Source organism: Gorilla gorilla, chromosome 7, assembly GCF_029281585.2.
Source record: "Gorilla gorilla gorilla isolate KB3781 chromosome 7, NHGRI_mGorGor1-v2.1_pri, whole genome shotgun sequence".
NCBI classification, from domain to species: domain Eukaryota; kingdom Metazoa; phylum Chordata; class Mammalia; order Primates; family Hominidae; genus Gorilla; species Gorilla gorilla.
The window spans coordinates 53137900-53156510 of NC_073231.2; the positions used below are offsets into that span (position 1 = coordinate 53137900).

Sequence of the window (18611 nt, forward strand, 5' to 3'; positions counted from 1 at the left end):
TGAGTGCTCACCTGTTTCTTGGTTCTTATGAAGGTGTTTTTTGTGTGTGTAGATAGTTGTTAAATTTGGTGTTCCTGCATGGGGGATGATTGGTGGAGGTCTCTTTTTGGCCCTCTTGTTCCTGCGTATTATCCGTTTTTAAGAACTTTTTAATGTATTGCCAAACTGTGTTCCACAAAGGTTCGTACAGTTATGAGTGCACAGTTTAACTATTGCCTGGATATTATTTAGTTGTAATTTGATAGGAGGAATCATTGTCTTTGATTCCTAAAGGAGTTAAACATTTTTTTTTTTCACTGCCTTAAGAACCATTTGTATCTCTTCTTGTATAAAATATAACACAGGCTTCCAAATAGATACACTGTTTCTCCACAGAATGTGTAAGTTATTGCTGTCATATGGTACTTTGTAGTTTAGAAGTACGGCACTTATGTTTCTCTCAGCTTCTCTCTGTAGTGGCAGTTCAAATATAATAGATGAAGAAAAGTGAGGTTCAGAGAGATTAAATAAGTGGCAGAGCTGAGACTAGAACCTAGGTTCTATGACTTATGTTTTTTTTGTTTAGAGATTATAAATGTTTACTTCTCAACTTTCTGAAGTTTAGAAACAAAGCTCTGGGTAATTGTTTTCCTTAGTAATGCTAAATGCTTTATAGATCTTTTAGAAATTCGATTGTAATTTCTATAGCGCACTGATAGAAACATTCTTCATCTTTATGGCTATATGGCTATATAGTTTTTCTTTATGATGACCACTTAAAAGCAGTTGAATACTTTTACATGAGACATTTCAAGGTTATGTATTTTATTAGAATTTTCAGTGGCCAAAAAGTAGCGTCTTTTTTGCTTTATATTGTAACTTCATTCAGAATTCAAAGTTTTGATAGTAAAATTTCAGTAAGTATTTGTTGTCTTCCATAGTGTATAATGAGGAAGTATTTTATTGAACTACTTTTTAAATATTGTCCAACTGGAAACCAGAAATATCACTGATGTCTCAATGTAAAATATTTAACTGTTTTTTAAAAATTAGGCTAAATGATGTTCAGGGAATGGGCTTAAAGAAAAGATAACAATGTTGTTTGTTGCAAGTAGGAAAATGATTAACAGGATCTTACTGGAAATAGTGTGAAATATTGCAAGAGACAAAGCTTACAAAGAGAGAGGAGTTCTGAAGTCGGGTAAAACTAATATTTTTATGAATATTGATTATTTCCATTTTTTAATTGATGTGAATAATTTATAGGTACAGTTCTTAAAATATGCCTAAGGTCCTCTATTGAATGTATTATTTTGCTCTCCCATTTATTCAAGCCCAGGCAGCATTATATAGTTTTCCCCCTTTGTATAAGAAAGCTTTCTAGATAACTGCCAAGAATTTCATTTCTTTTTTTCAGAACTTGTATTGTCTAAAAGCTTTGAGAAATATTAATGTGTTATCATAATCTTTAATTAAAATACAATTTTTAATTTTTGTAGTTGGCTTGGACGCCTTTTCTGGCTGCATTCAGTGTGGGTCTACAAGATTGTGATGATACTGAAGTAGCCTCTCTTTGCCTGGAAGGTATAAGATGTGCAATCAGAATTGCATGCATTTTCAGCATTCAGGTAACAGAGAATTTTGTCTTTGTAGCCAGTTTGGAACATTAATTACTTATGCCATTACAATAGTTTAAATTACAATAATTGTTTATGTGTGACATTAAAAACTAATTTCAAGTTTATGATGGAATTTAAATGAATCTTAATGTTTAAGCTTCTGAGAAGCTGTTATAGAAGGGGTAGTTCTGTACTGCTCTGTCTTAAGTTTATCATTATAACTTTGGTTACAGTTTTTTTTCTCTATTGAAGACTATAGAGAAAGTTTTCAAGACTTTGAATTCCTATGTTAATTTGAACATCTTGTTTAAATGAATAAAATATCTTGTTGAATCATAGTTTATATACAAGGTTGTATATATTTTATATGATTTCATAACTTAAGCCTAAGAACAGGTTATCTTTAAGACATGTAAATATTGAATACATAATTTTCATGAAAGAAGTCCTTTCTAGTAATTTATATGCTTTGAGGAACTTTTTAAAAAAGAAAAATTCATTCAACATTTAATTATAAATGCTAATGGCTTGCAAAAAGTATAGCGTAGCTGTGGAGAAAATGAGCAAATGTATAAATCATGTTTTTGCTAATCTACCTAGTAATCAAAACAAAAGTGCTTAATGAATTTTTTTTTTTACTGTATGAATTCATTGGTTATCACTAAAAATCTCAATTTGACACCACCACTGCCTTTGGATTTTAGAAATGTATGTTGTTTCTGCTTCATGCATCATCTTAAAATGAATGAAAATAAAAAACTTTTGTGGAATTATATGTAATTCATGACAAGTAAAACTTACTAAACTTACAACTTACTGAACTTACGAGTTTAGGAGTGGAGGTTTAATAGGCAAAAGAAAGGGAAAGGAGGGCCAGGCAAGGTGGCTCACGCCTGTAATCCCAGCACTTTGGGAGGTCGAGGCGGGCAGATCACGAGATCAGGAGTTCGAGACCAGCCTGGCCAACATGGTGAAACCCCGTCTCTACTAAAGATACAAAAAATTAGCTTGGCATGGTAGTGGGCGCCTGTAATCCCAGCTACTCGGGAGGCTGAGGCAGAAGAATCGTGTGAACCTGGGAGGCGGAGGTCGCAGTGAGCCGAGATTGCGCCATTGAACTCCAGCCTGGGCGACAGGGTGAGACTCTGTCTCAAAAATTAATAAATAAATTTAAAAAAAAAAAATCTTACTGAACAAGTAAACAGAGTTTGTTGGTGGGGAATTAATCAATCTGCTCTATTTAGAACTGTGTAAATATACTTTTCTCTTTTTTATAGCTGGAGAGAGATGCATATGTCCAGGCACTAGCAAGATTTACCTTACTCACAGTGAGTTCCGGTATTACTGAAATGAAACAGAAGAACATTGACACAATAAAAACACTTATCACAGTGGCTCATACAGATGGAAATTATTTAGGAAATTCATGGCATGAGGTATAAGCACTTTATTTTCAACTTTGCAATTTGGTTTATAAAATGAGCTAATGCTAAATAGTCCATCATTGACATGCCTAAATGTTAGGGGAGAAAATTAGTACATTTCGAATAAGTACGTTTAGCTTTTTAAAATAATCTGTAATGTAGTCTGTGTTTAAATCCTAGCTGCATATATTTAAATCTTTTTGAAGATATTTTTAACATGGAATTTAACATTTTTTTCCTTTTTGTAATTAAGATTCTGAAGTGCATCAGTCAGTTGGAGCTGGCACAGCTTATAGGAACTGGAGTGAAACCTCGATACATTTCTGGAACAGTGCGAGGCAGAGAAGGATCTCTTACTGGAACAAAAGATCAGGCTCCTGATGAATTTGTGGGTTTAGGGCTAGGTGAGAATTTTTACAAAGTATCAAAAATTGTTTTTAACTTCCTCATTATAAGTCACTTTATTGTAGTAATGAAATATAATTAGAAGGAGAAAATAAAATGCCTTTTGTCTAACCTTATGAGAAAAAGCAAGATGACTAAGGAACTAAATCTTTTTTGCCTGGTCTGGTTTGCAACATTAAATGACCCTTAGTTTCAGGCTTCTCTCTGGTTGTTGGAGAAGGATACAGTGTGTAGAGTTTTTAAATTACCTGCTTTTAAAAATAAGCAGGTAACTTGAATGTGTGAAAGCTGGTATCAGGTAATAGTTGGGGCAACTGGAGAAAGCATTCACATTCAGAATTGTTAAAGCAATGAGAGGCCTAACCAGCCTTTCTGCCAGTATGAAACCTCTCCCCATGGCTCCCCATGCGCTCAATATGACCAGGAACTTCCACATTTAACCCAGTAGAACAAAAGAAAACATTAGCAAAAATGGATAGAGAAGAATGAAAAGCAATACATTTTTTAGTCATAAATGGAAGGAGTTCCACCAGGGAAGAAACAGAGCTTATTAGACTTTGACCTTAAGTATTTCTGAGTTTGAATTCTTCTGTATTTTTTCCTTATTATGTGTAAGTTACTTTAGTTCGCTGAGATTCGATTTCTGCTTTTGCAAACAAAGTAATATCTAATCATAGGATTGTTAGGATTAAATAAGAATATATATGACTGGACTTAGCATAATGGCTGGTATATTAGAAGTTTCTAGATATTCTCTGTCCATCCCTCCCCAACCCCCCACCTCCAACCAATCTGGACGCATTACTTAGAGCAGGAATCTTCTATCTTTTAGTGATTCCTCTGTTGCTGCTAGCAGTGAAAATTCTTAGAAACCCCAAAAGAATTTCAAACTTTATAAAGGATCCATAGGAAAAGAATTAAAAACCAGGACCACGATATGGCTTCAAGTTGGACTGGGGAAAACTAATTCCCAGTGGTAATCAACTGAAACAGCTAGCAATGCAGTCTGTCCCTCCATGATAGCATAGATGCTATAGTATTGTAAGGTCTGGGAGGTGCAGGTGTAGACTTGATACCTTGGTGATCTAGCAGCAAGATTTATAACTACCTGAGCACCTGCACAATGATTAGAAGCCCAACTTTATACATTAGAACTGTAATTACTCCATGGGGTAACATGAGATACAGATGAAAACTATTTTCAGGCAAGGGAAGTGAATGTGCACTGATTGGTTCAGTAACTTTGAAAAGGCCTAGAGAGTGTGGGAATGCCAAAATAATGACAGGTGTTAATTGCTGGGCCTGAGTTTTGGCAAGTAGGACTACAGAATTAGGTTACACTAAAAATAAAACACCAGTGGGATATCTTCTAGAAGTTTTAGTCAAACGAGAAATAATGATACTTGCTGATAATATTTACTGGTATACTTGAAAATGAATTAAAATTAATTCATGTACTGTGCTACTTAGGTTGCAAGGATATGAGATGAACTGTCTTCTCCCTTCAGAAAAAGGGAATTTACAGAAAGATACACACATTGAGGCCTAGAAATGAAAAACAGTTCAGGCTTCCAGACCACTCTCAAGACCAGTAACACTTATTTTATGCCTTATTTAGGTTTTCTCTGTTATGTACTTCTCTTTTTGGTCTGCACCATTCTCTACTCAGTCCTGACTCCATGCTCCATTTTGAATCCACATCCTAGAAGGAGCTAGTCTGTTGACTTGGCCCCTGTTGGGCAGAGCCCTCCCGTTGGGCCGTCTCGTTGGTTACCAGCCAACCCATGTGTCAAATGGCTACCCTTGTCCCCCTGTGCCTACCAAGGTCAGACAGCAGATGCTTTCTGGAGCAGAATGTTGTCATCAGAATTTAAGCTAGAAGAAGATGTGGTACAGTCAAGCCAGTTTAGTCTGCATATACAGTGGATACATATATATATATATATACATATTTTTTTTTAACTAATATCTTTTTTTTTTTTTTTTTTTTTTTTTTGAGTCACAGTCTCACTCTGTCACCCAGGCTGGAGTGCGGTGGTGCGATCTCAGCTCAATGCAACCTCTGCTTCCTGGGTTCAAGTGATTCTCCTGCCTCAGCCTTTTGAGTAGCTGGGATTACAGGCGTGTGCCACCACACCTAGCTAATTTTTTTTGTTGTTTGTTTGTTTGTTTGTTTGTTTGTTTGTTTTAGTAGAGACAGGGTTTCACCATGTTGGCCAGGTTGGTCTTGAACTCCTGACCTCATGTGATCTGCCCGCCTTGGCCTCCCAAAGTGCTGGGATTACAGGTGTGAGCTACTGCGCTCGCCCATATCCTCTTTTATTAATGGTATCTCTGCCGTGAGTATTCCATGTAACCAAGTTGACCGGGTTGAGTATATATTTATCATACTTTCTGACTGATAGAAAAAAAGTCTGTACTTTCACTTTTTGGAAATACGAAACTTTCAGTTATTAAGAATACATAGTAGATAATTATTAGATTTGAATTATATGCATTCTTTTTTTTCTATTTTTTTAAAGACAAGGTCTCACTCTGTTGTTGAGGCTGGAGTGCAGTAGCATGGTCATAGGTCACTGCAGTCTTGAACTCTTGGGCTCAACTTTTTTTTAAATTAAAGTTACTAAAGTAAAAGCCTGTCCCAGGCTTTCACTATGTTTTTTTCCTATTTCAGTATGTTGCCCAGGCTGGTTTCAAACTCCTGGCTTCAGGTGATCCTCTCACCTCGGCCTCCCAAAATGCTAGGACTAGAGGCACGAGCCATGGCACCTGGACTGCATGCTGGTCTTTCAAGAGATATCTTAACATTTAAAAATTCAATGGCTTTGTCACATAAATGTTCAGAGAGTATTCATGACACATAGTTTAAAAAATCTTATTTAACCTAAATATGCCGTCTCTATTGTGATTGCTTTTCTTTCTGCTTTCTTTTCTACATAACCATCCTTCTAGGTCTAGGTTGAATTAGTATTTCATCGTACGTGAAGCCTTTCTTGAGCTAACACGCCTATTCTCTTGTGTTGTGTGCTTTTGAGTAAATTTGTTTGACAGAACTGGAACTCTCATTAAGGGATTTCACATATTTGTGAAATGGGTTCTTTGGATTCCTAGACATTTTTTATATTCTTTGATTCCTTTAAATATTTTATTATTAATGATTTTAAATTATATTTAAATATAAAGGACATATTTGGACACGTGTGTGTGTATATATATATACACACACATATATACACAGACACACACACACATACACACATATATATACACACATACACATATTTTTTCCCCACAGAACATATATATATTTCCTCTGTGGAAAGGATATCCTGTTGATACACAAAGGAAGTTATCTTATGATTGGCATTGTTTTTTTCTCATAGGTTTTTCTTTGTAAAATTCCTGTAACATGCTGTGCCTGTCAAGTTTGCCTTGACACTATTTCCCTACCACCCCAATACTGTGTCACTTACTTCAGGCTTTCATTCTTGTTCACTTGTATTATAGCAGTAGACTTTTAATTTATCTCTCTGATTTCAATATTTTTTCCTATTTCAGTATGTTCTCCAGATATTATCAGTGTTGTCTTTTGGAAAATAGATTAGATCATATCAATCTTCTAAAAGACCTAACGGATCCCTGTTTTCGAAAGTAGTACATTAAACCTAAGGGTCAAGGCTCTTCACATTCTTTTTTCTAGTCTGTCTTTTCAGCTTTATCTCCTACTACTGTTCTTTTCCCTTCTTCCTGGTGTCTGCCAATCCTTCATTATGGCTATACTACCAAGTATGTGAAAACATGATGTACAGTTATATGTTTCCATTACTTTATATAGCTGCCCCTCTGTCTCAATTGCTTTTCTTTCTCCTTCCTTTTCTACATAGTTATCCTTCTAGGTCCAGGTTGAATTAATATTTCATCATATGTGAAGCCTTTCTATGAGATAACACCCTGTTCTTGTCCCTATTGAAATTAGTTCTATTTAGCAAACTTTTATTCTATGTAGTTAGTTCATTTCAGCCATGAAGTAATCATTACATTGCATTGAAGTTCATTATAAACATATCTGTCTCTCCTGGTGTAAATTATTAACTCTGTGAGGACAGGGGTTACATCTTTTTCACATCATTCAGTTCCTGGAATAGAATTTGAGTTCAGCAGGTTTAAATGATATCATCTGTTATGTTTGCATTCAGAAGGGCATTTATTGAGTGTTTGGTCACTCAGGTCAAGTGTTTGTAGAGCACCTGCTTTGGACTTAATTTTGAGTAAGGTAGGAAAGTACAAAAATGAATATTACTTGATTCCTAACCTTAGGAAACTTTTTATCTGGTTGTGAAGACAACATTAACACACCTGAAATAATTTATATGCAACTGTATGAAAGTAATTCTGATTTGAGTAGTACTTAGCTAAGTAAATGCTTAGTTCAAAGGCAGATGAGAACAATGGAGAGGAACTTTTCATTGAGAACCCAAATTGAGTCTTGGTAGGTAAGTTTTAGATAGTTGAGGGATGGCACATTTTGGCTAGACTGTTGAAGGGAAGTGCTTTAAATGCTAGGGTAAAGAGTTTATATTTTATCTTGTAAGTAACAGTAAGCAGAATGAAGGAGACGATTTAGGAAATAATCTGGCAGGGGGATGAAAGAGAGATTGAAGAGGGAAATAATTAATGGCAGGGAAATCAGTCATGAAATGGTTTCAGTAATCTAGGACTGAGATTATGAGGGCCAGAACTAGGTAGGAATGGAAATGAACAGGTGATATGAAAAACAGATCAGAAGAAAAATTTAGTGACTAGTTGAATATTGATAGTGGAAGAGGGGAAGGATATCAAAGGTGATTCTGAAGTTAAGAATTTGAAGACTGGGAATATTGTTATTCTCCTCTCCAACACGTGGAACCAGTTTCAAGGGAAAAGATGAATGATTCTTTTCAATAAAAGGGTGTTAGAAAATACAGGTAGAATTTTCAACTGACCTTTGTAAATAGGGGACTAGAGATTAAATGACAAGGGAAGTCTAAATTTTTGGAGTTGGGATCATCCTCAGAAGGTATCATTGGAACTGAGATTAGTGCTGCATTTCTTTAAACATTAAGGGAAATTATATCTAATATCTATAATTTTGTGATATAAATTCACAGTGCCCCTACTTTGTGTGATCTTTACAAACATAGTTTGTGTCTTATAACCATGTGTTGTATACTACTTAGTAAAGTTCATTTGCACATTTGGCCTTGTTAATGTCACTGATGCCAAAAGAATTGTTCACCTGAAGCATTCTGTTATTAGGAAAGCAGTTGATTTCAGAAGTATGTTTTAGAACTGTTAAGTGTATTCTTCTACTGAATTATTTTCAAACTGAAATGACTCTTTTTTATGTGTGGTAGTTGGAGGAAATGTGGACTGGAAACAGATAGCAAGTATTCAGGAATCCATTGGAGAAACCAGTTCTCAGAGTGTTGTTGTTGCTGTAGATAGGTAAGGTATTCATTTTATTCCCTTTTCAGATGATTACTATTTCAGTTCTGTAGCATTTAGGTGTTGGTAAAAAGAAAAATATTATTGCCAAAATCATTTTTCTAAAGTAATATAAAATTATATTGTGATATGCTGTGATTTAGATGACGAAGTACCTATAATTTTGCTTTTTGGATCATAGAATATAAGAAGATGGTAAACAGTATGAAAATTTAAGTTACAATAGATACTAATGGGCATTAAGGAAATGGTAACCTTGATGGAAAAGAATACAAATGTTTTATTTTCTTGTAGAAAACTTATTCCCCTTATTATCCCTATTTGAAAATGTTGTGTAGTTTATTTTTCTGGGTCCACAATAAAGACTGCATTATGGATGAAATGAAAGGTTTTATTGGCAATTCTCATTATAAACTTTTTTGGAAAGGACTTCAGAATTTATATATTGTACACATCACCACATATTCCCCATTTTTAGTTTGTTTTCTAAAAGAAAACCCATGGTATGCTTTATTTACTACAGAATATTTCCAATTTTAAAATGTCTAGCACGTAGAACAATATCTCCTATTGTTACTTGAAGTTTAGCTTTTTCTAGATAAATGCCCCCAAAAGTGAAACATTTTACAATAATGTTTTTTCTTTTTCTTCCTCCCACCCCCTACTTGTGATGGAAACTTTCAAAAACATAATTTGTACACATCTTTCCGTGATAGTCTGGAAACTCATGCCGATCCGTTATTTTACTTTGCTTCAGATAAAACTTTTTGCTCTAAGTACAGGTAGAACTAGAATGTTCAGTGGCCACTGACCCTGGAAGTACTCCATGGAACTTTTTCCTTGAATTCTTAATGTCTACTTGCTGTTGTTTTTTGTGTTTTGTTTTGTTTTTTTAAGAGGAGAGTCATTTGCCTATTTTTTTGTGAAGACTGAAGAAAGATTATCTCATACCTACTGTATAACAAACATGAAGGCTTGCCACAGATGAGGCACTTGCAAAACGCTTTACATTTAATCCTTTCAGTAGCCTCATGAGATGGGTATTCTTGTCCTCAGTTTACAATGAGGAAACTGAGACAGAAAAAGATTAAATAACTTGCTCATTCCCACAACTAGGCTTGTGTAATAAGCATGCATGCTTAACCTCTCCACCTTTCAGCCTGCATGTACTACTGCAGAGCTGTGTAATAGCCCTTCTGCTACAGGGCTAGCTTTCTTGTCAATGATTTTCTTGCCTTCCAGAAAAATCATCTTCACTGTCATTTTGAGAATCTATTCAGGCATGATTTAACATTTTACCTACTGTTTCTGCTTTTATAATGTACTTTATATGACCACATCCAGTTCTAATTTATCTTCCTATCCACTGTTTGTTACAGAGGGACATGTTACTCATTTGAAATTACCTCTCTGTTTTAAGAATTTATGCTATTTCAGAGGAGATTTAGCATAAATTTTGTTAGTACTGTGTCATCACAATCTTGTCATCGCCAGATACTTCTAAAAACATAAATCCATTATCAAATTTTATACAAAACCTCAGTATTGCAAGTTTTTGCTTATAGTGAAAACACCGAAATTATATATTTGATCTCTTATAATGTTATATAATTCTTAAGTGGTACATTTCACTTTCCCATTAAATGTTTTTTGAATATCTGAGTTTATTTTCATATCGTTATGTTCAAACTTTGGTCCATTACCCAACTCAGTGGTAGTCAAGACAGTAGTGAAAATAGTGTCAGGCATCGTTCTGGGGAGTTCTGTACTTACCCAGCAGACAGTCATTTTCCTGTCCTTAGGCCTATTTTTCTGCATAACCTGTTATTACAAGTACAGGAACTAAAGAAAAAAATTTTTGTATGTTTAGTTCTTTATAGCTTCTGGTTTCTTAACCAACAGAGAAAAGAATAAGATTTTATTACAGACTTTAAGGTGATAAAATTTTCTAATTATGTACTTTTGTATTAGGAATCTTATATTATTAGAATATAGGAGAAGAATATTGGACCCTTCAATCTGGGAATAACTGATCCTCTAGCATTTGCTAGGATAGAATTTTTTATGCGTTGTTAAATTAGACCAATTTCATAATGAATATTACTAAACTATGCAGGACATAGACTTTATCCATGAATGGTTTATTTTTAATAGCTAAAAAACGATTATTTAGCATCATAGTTTTTCTCTTTATGGTTTTTTTATACATACCAGATCTAGCTATAAACTGGCTCACCTCAGACTTTGGAATATTTCACCTATCAGAAAATACATACAGCTCATCCCAACTTCCTTTGCTCATAAATACTTTTCATTTAGGCCTAAGAAATAAATGTTACCTCTGATATATTCATTGTGAAAAAACCTTTTACAGGTATAATAATATAGGCTGCTTGTGTATTGCATACAGTTTAAAAATTGATTTGATCCAGAATCTGCAAAAGTTTTGCAAACCATTTTTTGTTTTTGCATCTGTATTATAATGTGATTAAGCAGTAATCTTACCAATGTTTTTTTCTAATGCTTTTTAAAAAGCACATGATTTTTAATATTCACAAACAAGGTTCTTGTGCTTCTGTCCTTTGCTTTTTCTATGGAAAATGTAGAAACCATTTCATAGGCTGATTTTATGAAACACAGCTCTGTTCTCTTGCCTTAATATTAAGGCTCGACTTTAAATGCCCCCACAGACTGCTGTGCTCTACCATACGGCTTACCTTTAGTGGAGCATTACTAGAAATAGAGTGGCCCCCTCAGAGACTATGGCAGTGAGTAGGAATTGGGATGCCCTTTCTCAGAATGGATGCTCCCCCAACCTGCCACCATCACGACAGTCCACAGGACCTGTCTTATTGCTGATGATAGTTCTCTCTCCTGTTGCCTTTGTTCTCCGTTATGTCAGCACCTTCAGAATCTATTGCTTCCCTTCCCTGTGGTTCCATCTCTGCTTTTGTTCTTTCTTTACCCCTCTACTGTTTGCCATTTGCTTTCTTCTCAGTTAAAAACTCTTTTTTTCTTTGTTTTTGTTTGTGTGCCTTTTCTTGTTCTCCTATACTATTTACTTTTGACTATATTCATGGTGTGGCTTGTTTACAGCCATTGCCTTCCATGAGAATACCTCTAGTTTGAGAAATCAGCTGACCAAATTCGTAGTCTGGCAGTTTTCATTTTTGTTTTGCGAGAGCTCTGTAGACTTTGTATATCTTTAATTTCTGGGTCCAGTCTAATCCCTGGATTAAGAGGGGCCATATTACTTTTGATTTTTCCCTCAGATTGTTTTTTCTGCCAGATTTTGGAATTACTGCTTCATTCTGCTGACGAACAATATAGAAAATCTTAAGACATTTCTTTAGCAGGACTTCACATTCTGAGTCATCATGTTACCAGTTTCTGAACTGTTTTTCCTATATTGTTTTTTACTCATTGTCAGGACACATAGACATGCAAGGACACTAGGGTTAAAAAATCATGATATACTCAGAACATTTAGATTGTGATAGTAGGGAAAAAGGGTTGAATATACCTTTTGCTCAGGTAAGTGTGAGGCAGTATAGAAAAGTGGTTAATAGGATAGACTGTAATCACCCTGTCCTGGTTTGAATCTTGGCTCTAGCACTTACTAGTTCTGTGACTTAGAGGAAGTTATTAAATATCTTTGTGCCTCAGTTTCTGTGTTTATAAAATTGGGGGTTTAATAGTACATGCTTCATAAGGAATTTGTGATTATCAAATGAGTGAATATTGATATTACACTAGAAAAGAACCCATCTTGTGATTGGTAGCTATTACGGTTACTACTATGACTGCTGTGACCTGCTCCTGCCTTTAAAATTTTCCTTTTTATCATGCAAATCCTATTTTGTGCATTCTAAGTTGAGGAATGTCATCCTTCTTGAAAGTGACGTCAAACTCTTGGTTGCAAACCCAGAATATGGGTTAAAATGCAGACTTTAAAAAAGGAGGACTAATGTGTTTATGCTGAAATCTTTTATGAAACTTTGAAACAAAAAGCTCAGCAAAGAAGAATGGGCAAAGCTGGGCAGTGTTAGCTTAACTCCAAACATCTGAATGCCCTAAGGAAAGTGGTTTGGCCAATTCTTGGGTAAACTGAGACTATTTGCAAGGTTATATTAAGTCACTTTTAGTGTAAATGAACTTTCTAATCAAATATACTTTACTGGTAAAAATACGTCAAATTTTTCTTTTTAAGAACTTGCTTAATGCTAGACAATAATCAGGAAAGAATCTGTAGTGTGCCAATTATTAGTTTTACAAATTAATATTTTTCTTATTCTTAGAATCTCATATCTATCTGGGGTTTGTAAATCTAATAAAATTACAGCAGTATATGCTTACCCTAATAACAATATTGAATGTAAACTGGTTCACATGGAGTAGAGGTGGAGGGGAGGGAGAAACATCCAGACTACACTTGTTACTAAACTAAATGATGAAAAATACTCATTAGAGTACCCAATTTTTTGTTCCCTTAAAACATAAAAATAGCTAGTACCCCATGCCACATACTTTTCAATTGGAAAAAGAACAGTAACTTATAAATTTTTTAAATTGTGTTTTATTTTCCCTAGAATATTCACAGGATCTACAAGGCTAGATGGAAATGCTATTGGTAAGCATGGGCATTTATTCTACTTTGGAACTGGCTTGGGACTAAAATAACTTTAATGTTGAGCTAAAAAAATATAAATGTATTTATATTACAGTGGATTTTGTCCGTTGGCTCTGTGCTGTGTCTATGGATGAATTACTTTCCACGACACACCCAAGAATGTTTAGTCTACAAAAAATAGTAGAAATATCATATTACAACATGGGAAGAATAAGATTGCAGTGGTCTCGAATTTGGGAAGTTATTGGAGATCATTTTAATAAGGTATTTGAATAACTGTGGTGTTTGTTTACATTTGTAGTATATTTTTTGTTTAGAATGTCCTTGTAATCAAATTGAGCCTTTTTCCCTTCCAAGCAATTATTTATTACTTTTTAATATTAAATTAGAAAACCCTGTGAACGGTGTTTTTCTTTTTAGAAATGATTGCTCTGGGCTTTAAGAATTTGATTTAAAATGTCTGTTTTTCTTGTTGAGAAATATTTTTAGCATACTTAATGCCTTTATGGAAAATCTTAGGATTTACCTATCTATGCTATTCTATACTTTTTCTAAGACAAAAAATAAAGAATTGTAGATTTTTACTGCTGATATTAATTAGCATCTTTTATTTCTGTCGCCATTACAGGTTGGGTGTAATCCTAATGAAGATGTAGCTATTTTTGCAGTAGACTCCTTGAGGCAGTTGTCAATGAAGTTCTTAGAGAAAGGGGAGCTTGCTAATTTCAGATTCCAGAAGGATTTCTTAAGACCTTTTGAACATATAATGAAGCGGAACAGGTACTATATTTGTTGAATTGCTTAATAGAAGGAAAATCTTGTTGTTTTCCACAGCAGGGAGAAAAACAGAAGAAAGGGGGAAAAACTGATGAGTTTTATCTGTTTGCATATCCAAGCAATTATATTAATATTTTTAGGTCTCCAACAATTCGAGATATGGTTGTACGGTGTATAGCACAGATGGTTAATTCTCAAGCTGCTAACATTCGATCTGGATGGAAGAACATTTTCTCTGTATTTCATCTAGCTGCATCTGATCAAGATGAAAGCATAGTGGAACTTGCATTCCAAACAACCGGGCACATTGTCAGTGAGTATTCTCTTAGCTGTGTTCAAGTAAAAGGGAAAAAAAAGCAACCTTAACGTGTTCAGAAGATGATTCAAGTAACAATAAGATTATGGCCTTTAAGTTTACCAAGCTTTGTCTACAGAACCAGAGTAAATAAAAATAATTAAATTATTATTACAGTTAACATTTATTGAGTATTTACCATATGGCAAATACTGTGTGCACTTTTCACGTAATTTCTTTAATCTTCACAGTTAAACATCTTTATTATCCATCCCTTTTTTCAAAATAGATTAGGAAACTCAGCCCCAGAAAGGTTAAGCAGTTTATGTAAGGTCACAGAACTAGTGATGGAGATGGTCTTGAGACCCATGGAGTATTAAAGCAAAGCCTTTATTTTTGACCAGTAAGTACATTGCACAGCCTTCTTCAAGGAGGAGTCCCCTTAAGTTCAAGGGGGACTGACTGAAATACTAAGTTAAGCCTATATGGAAGATGACAATGATGACCATCAACATCAAGAATCATGGCATCGTCATAGGTATCATTTATTGCGTGCTTGCTTAAGTATTACACTAAGCACTTCACTTATATTATTTTACGTAGTGCTTACAGCTATCTGTGTATATTATTATTATTTCCATTTTATATCAAGAAACCGAGATACAGAGAGGTTAAGTAATTTTGTATATTCATTCAACCAAAGTTGAATCAGTACCTACTGTGTACCAGTCACTGTATTAGGTGCTATGTTTATAATGTAAACAAAACAGACAAGTTTTACTATTCTCACCACTCAGGGCAGTCAGGTAAGTGGTAAAGATAGTCTTGAACTTCATATCTGTTGGATGTCGGAACCTGTAACAACCTTTAAGGAAGTGCATTACATCTAGATGTTGGTGTATTTTTGGTACAGCTAAGAATAATTGAAAAATTGTAGTAATATATATTTTTCTCTATTTTAGCCCTTGTATTTGAAAAACACTTTCCAGCGACCATTGATTCTTTCCAGGATGCAGTGAAGTGTTTGTCTGAATTTGCGTGCAATGCAGCTTTCCCAGACACAAGTATGGAAGCAATTCGACTTATTCGCCATTGTGCAAAATATGTGTCTGATAGACCTCAGGTATAGCGTCATTTAGTAAACAAAATTTTGCAGAGTATTCTTTCCATTTTGAAATCTTAAGTTTGTTTGGGAATTGAGGGTATATGAAGCATTTATTTTTCAGTAATTTGAAAAATAATCTGAGCAGCCTGATTCCAAGTTAGGATGGTTAGTGATTATAACTAACCATTATTGAAAGTGTCAGGTATTTTTCTGAGTGTTTTTCATTAACTTGTATTAACTTGTTTAATCTTCTGATGGCTTTATGGGGTAGATAGTGTTATAGCCCCATACAGACAAAGAAACTGAGGCATAGAGAAATTTTAAAATGTACCCATAGTTTCAGGGCTAGTAAAGTAGAACTAGGGTTTGAGCCCCAGCCTGTGTTTCTAACCATTCCCTGCTGTGCATCTTGTCTGTCTGTGCTGTGTAATACTGAAGCTGATTGACTATGGATGAGAATAGGCTTAAGCTCTAAAGTAAAAGGTTGAATTGAAAATCTAGCTGCCATATTTAACTTGTATATTTGAATCTATCTTTGTAACTATCATAAGAGAAAGTGATGTATCGTAGATTTGGTAATACGATTTTATTCCGTACTACCATGGACCGATCAGGTGCTTGGTACTTTTTAGATACGTCAACTCATTTCACCTTCATACTTCACCAGTGTGGTTAATGTGGCTGTCTGGTATCATAACCATTTAAGTGATAAAAATGGAAACCTGAATTAACCTGGCTAATAATGCAGAAAGCTGGTGACAGTTGAAAGTGAAGCTAACTTTTGGATTCTAGTCCAGAGCTCTTTATAGGCAGTTATGTTTTGCCTATTTCAGTGGCACATATACTAAAATTGTAGGCAGTTATAGTGTCCATTTTTTATAAATTATTGTTTATTAAATTGCTCACTGGTTATTTGTGAAGCATTTAAATTATTTTTTGAGAAGTTAGTATACTGAATGGGTGTTATGTTTTGCCTTTAATAACCCTACCTTTTTTCTTGAAGGCTTTCAAGGAATACACAAGCGATGATATGAACGTAGCACCTGAAGACAGGGTGTGGGTGAGAGGATGGTTCCCAATTCTCTTTGAGTTATCCTGTATCATCAATAGATGCAAATTAGATGTAAGAACCAGGTAACAATCTATATTTGTAATTAAAATTTTGGATTTATTTTGACTTTAATTTGACTTTAATCAAATTAACTCTTCTTTATAAACACAATCTCACAGTTAAAGACCATAAAATCAAGTGTTTTGTCAAATACATTAATTATTAGGTATATTTTAAAATATGTTAATATTATTTAAAAATATGAACTAGAGCAAAATAAAAATGGAAATACTACATTATTTTTTTTTTTTTTTTTTATTGATCATTCTTGGGTGTTTCTCGCAGAGGGGGATTTGGTAGGGTTACAGGACAATAGTGGAGGGAAGGTCAGCAGATAAGCAAGTGAACAAAGTTCTCTGGTTTCCCTAGGCAGAGGACCCTGCGGCCTTCCGCAGTGTTTGTGTCCCTGGGTACTTGAGATTAGGGAGTGGTGATGGCTCTTAACGAGCATGCTGCCTTCAAGCATCTGTTTAACAAAGCACATCTTGCACCGCCCTTAATCCATTCAACCCTGAGTGGATACAGCACATGTTTCAGAGAGCACAGGGTTGGGGGTAGGGTCACAGATCAACAGGATCCCAAGGCAGAAGAATTTTTTCTTAGTACAGAACAAAATGAAAAGTCTCCCATGTCTACCTCTTTCTACACAGACACGGCAACCATCCGATTTCTCAATCTTTTCCCCACCTTTCCCCCCTTTCCATTCCACAAAACCGCCATTGTCATCATGACCCGTTCTCAATGAGCTGTTGGGTACACCTCCAAGCCGGGGTGGTGGCCGGGCAGAGGGGCTCCTCACTTCCCAGTAGGGGCGGCCGGGCAGAGGTGCCCCTCACCTCCCGGACGGGGTGGCTGGCCGGGCAGGGGGCTGACCCCCCCCCCCACCTCCCTCCTGGTCGGGGCGGCTGGCCGGGCAGAGGGGCTCCTCACTTCCCAGTAGGGGCGGCCGGGCAGAGGCGCCCCTCACCTCCCGGATGGGGCGGCTGGTCAGGCGGGGGGCCGAACCCCCACCTCCCTCCCGGACAGGGCGGCAGGCTGGGCAGTGGGCTGACCCCCCCACCTCCCTCCCGGACGGGGCGGCTGGCCAGGCGGGGGGCTGACCCCCCACCTCCCTCCCGGACAGGGTGGCAGGCTGGGCGGTGGGCTGACCCCCCCTCCTCCCTCCCGGACGGGGCGGCTGGCCGGGCTGAGGGGCTCCTCACTTCCCAGTAGGGGCGGCCGGGCAGAGGTGCCCCTCACCTCCCAGACGGGGCGGCTGGCCAGGCGGGGGGTTGACCCCCCCACCTCCCTTCCGGACGGGGTGGCTGGCCAGGCGGGGGGCTGACCCCCCCACCTCCCTCCCGGACAGAGCGGCTGGCCGGGCAGAGGGGCTCCTCACTTCCCAGTAGGGGCGGCCGGGCAGAGGCGCCCCTCACCTCTCGGACCGGGTGGCCGGCCAGGCGGGGGGCCGAACCCCCACCTCCCTCCCGGACAGGGCGGCAGGCTGGGCGGTGGGCTAACCCCCCCACCTCCCTTCCGGACGGGGCGGCTCGCCGGGCGGGGGGCTGGCCCCCCCACCTCCCCCGCAGACGGGGCGGCTGGCCGGGCGGGGGACTGACCCCCCCCCCACCTCCCTCCTGGACGGGTTGGCTGGCCGGGCGGGGGGCTGACCCCCCCACCTCCCTCCCGGACAGGGTGGCAGGCTGGGCGGTGGGCTGACCCCCCCACCTCCCTCCCGGACGGGGCGGCTGGCCGGGCTGAGGGGCTCCTCACTTCCCAGTAGGGGCGGCCAGGCAGAGGCGC

At 37.2% G+C, this 18611-nt stretch overlaps 1 protein-coding gene across 4 annotated transcripts in view; it reads left to right on the forward strand.

The window, feature by feature from the left end:
- The window catches only part of ARFGEF1 (ARF guanine nucleotide exchange factor 1), a 146762-nt gene that overhangs the window by 99624 nt on the left and 28527 nt on the right, over positions 1 to 18611 (forward strand). For all 4 annotated transcript variants that reach the window (XM_031014013.3, XM_055349454.2, XM_055349450.2 and 1 more), the window contains 10 exons: positions 1479 to 1607; positions 2876 to 3034; positions 3276 to 3426; positions 8821 to 8911; positions 13501 to 13541; positions 13636 to 13805; positions 14170 to 14321; positions 14459 to 14631; positions 15576 to 15736; positions 16722 to 16852. In XM_031014013.3, the coding sequence (XP_030869873.1) occupies positions 1479 to 1607; positions 2876 to 3034; positions 3276 to 3426; positions 8821 to 8911; positions 13501 to 13541; positions 13636 to 13805; positions 14170 to 14321; positions 14459 to 14631; positions 15576 to 15736; positions 16722 to 16852 (1358 nt within the window). The remainder of the gene's footprint in view (positions 1 to 1478; positions 1608 to 2875; positions 3035 to 3275; positions 3427 to 8820; positions 8912 to 13500; positions 13542 to 13635; positions 13806 to 14169; positions 14322 to 14458; positions 14632 to 15575; positions 15737 to 16721; positions 16853 to 18611) is intronic.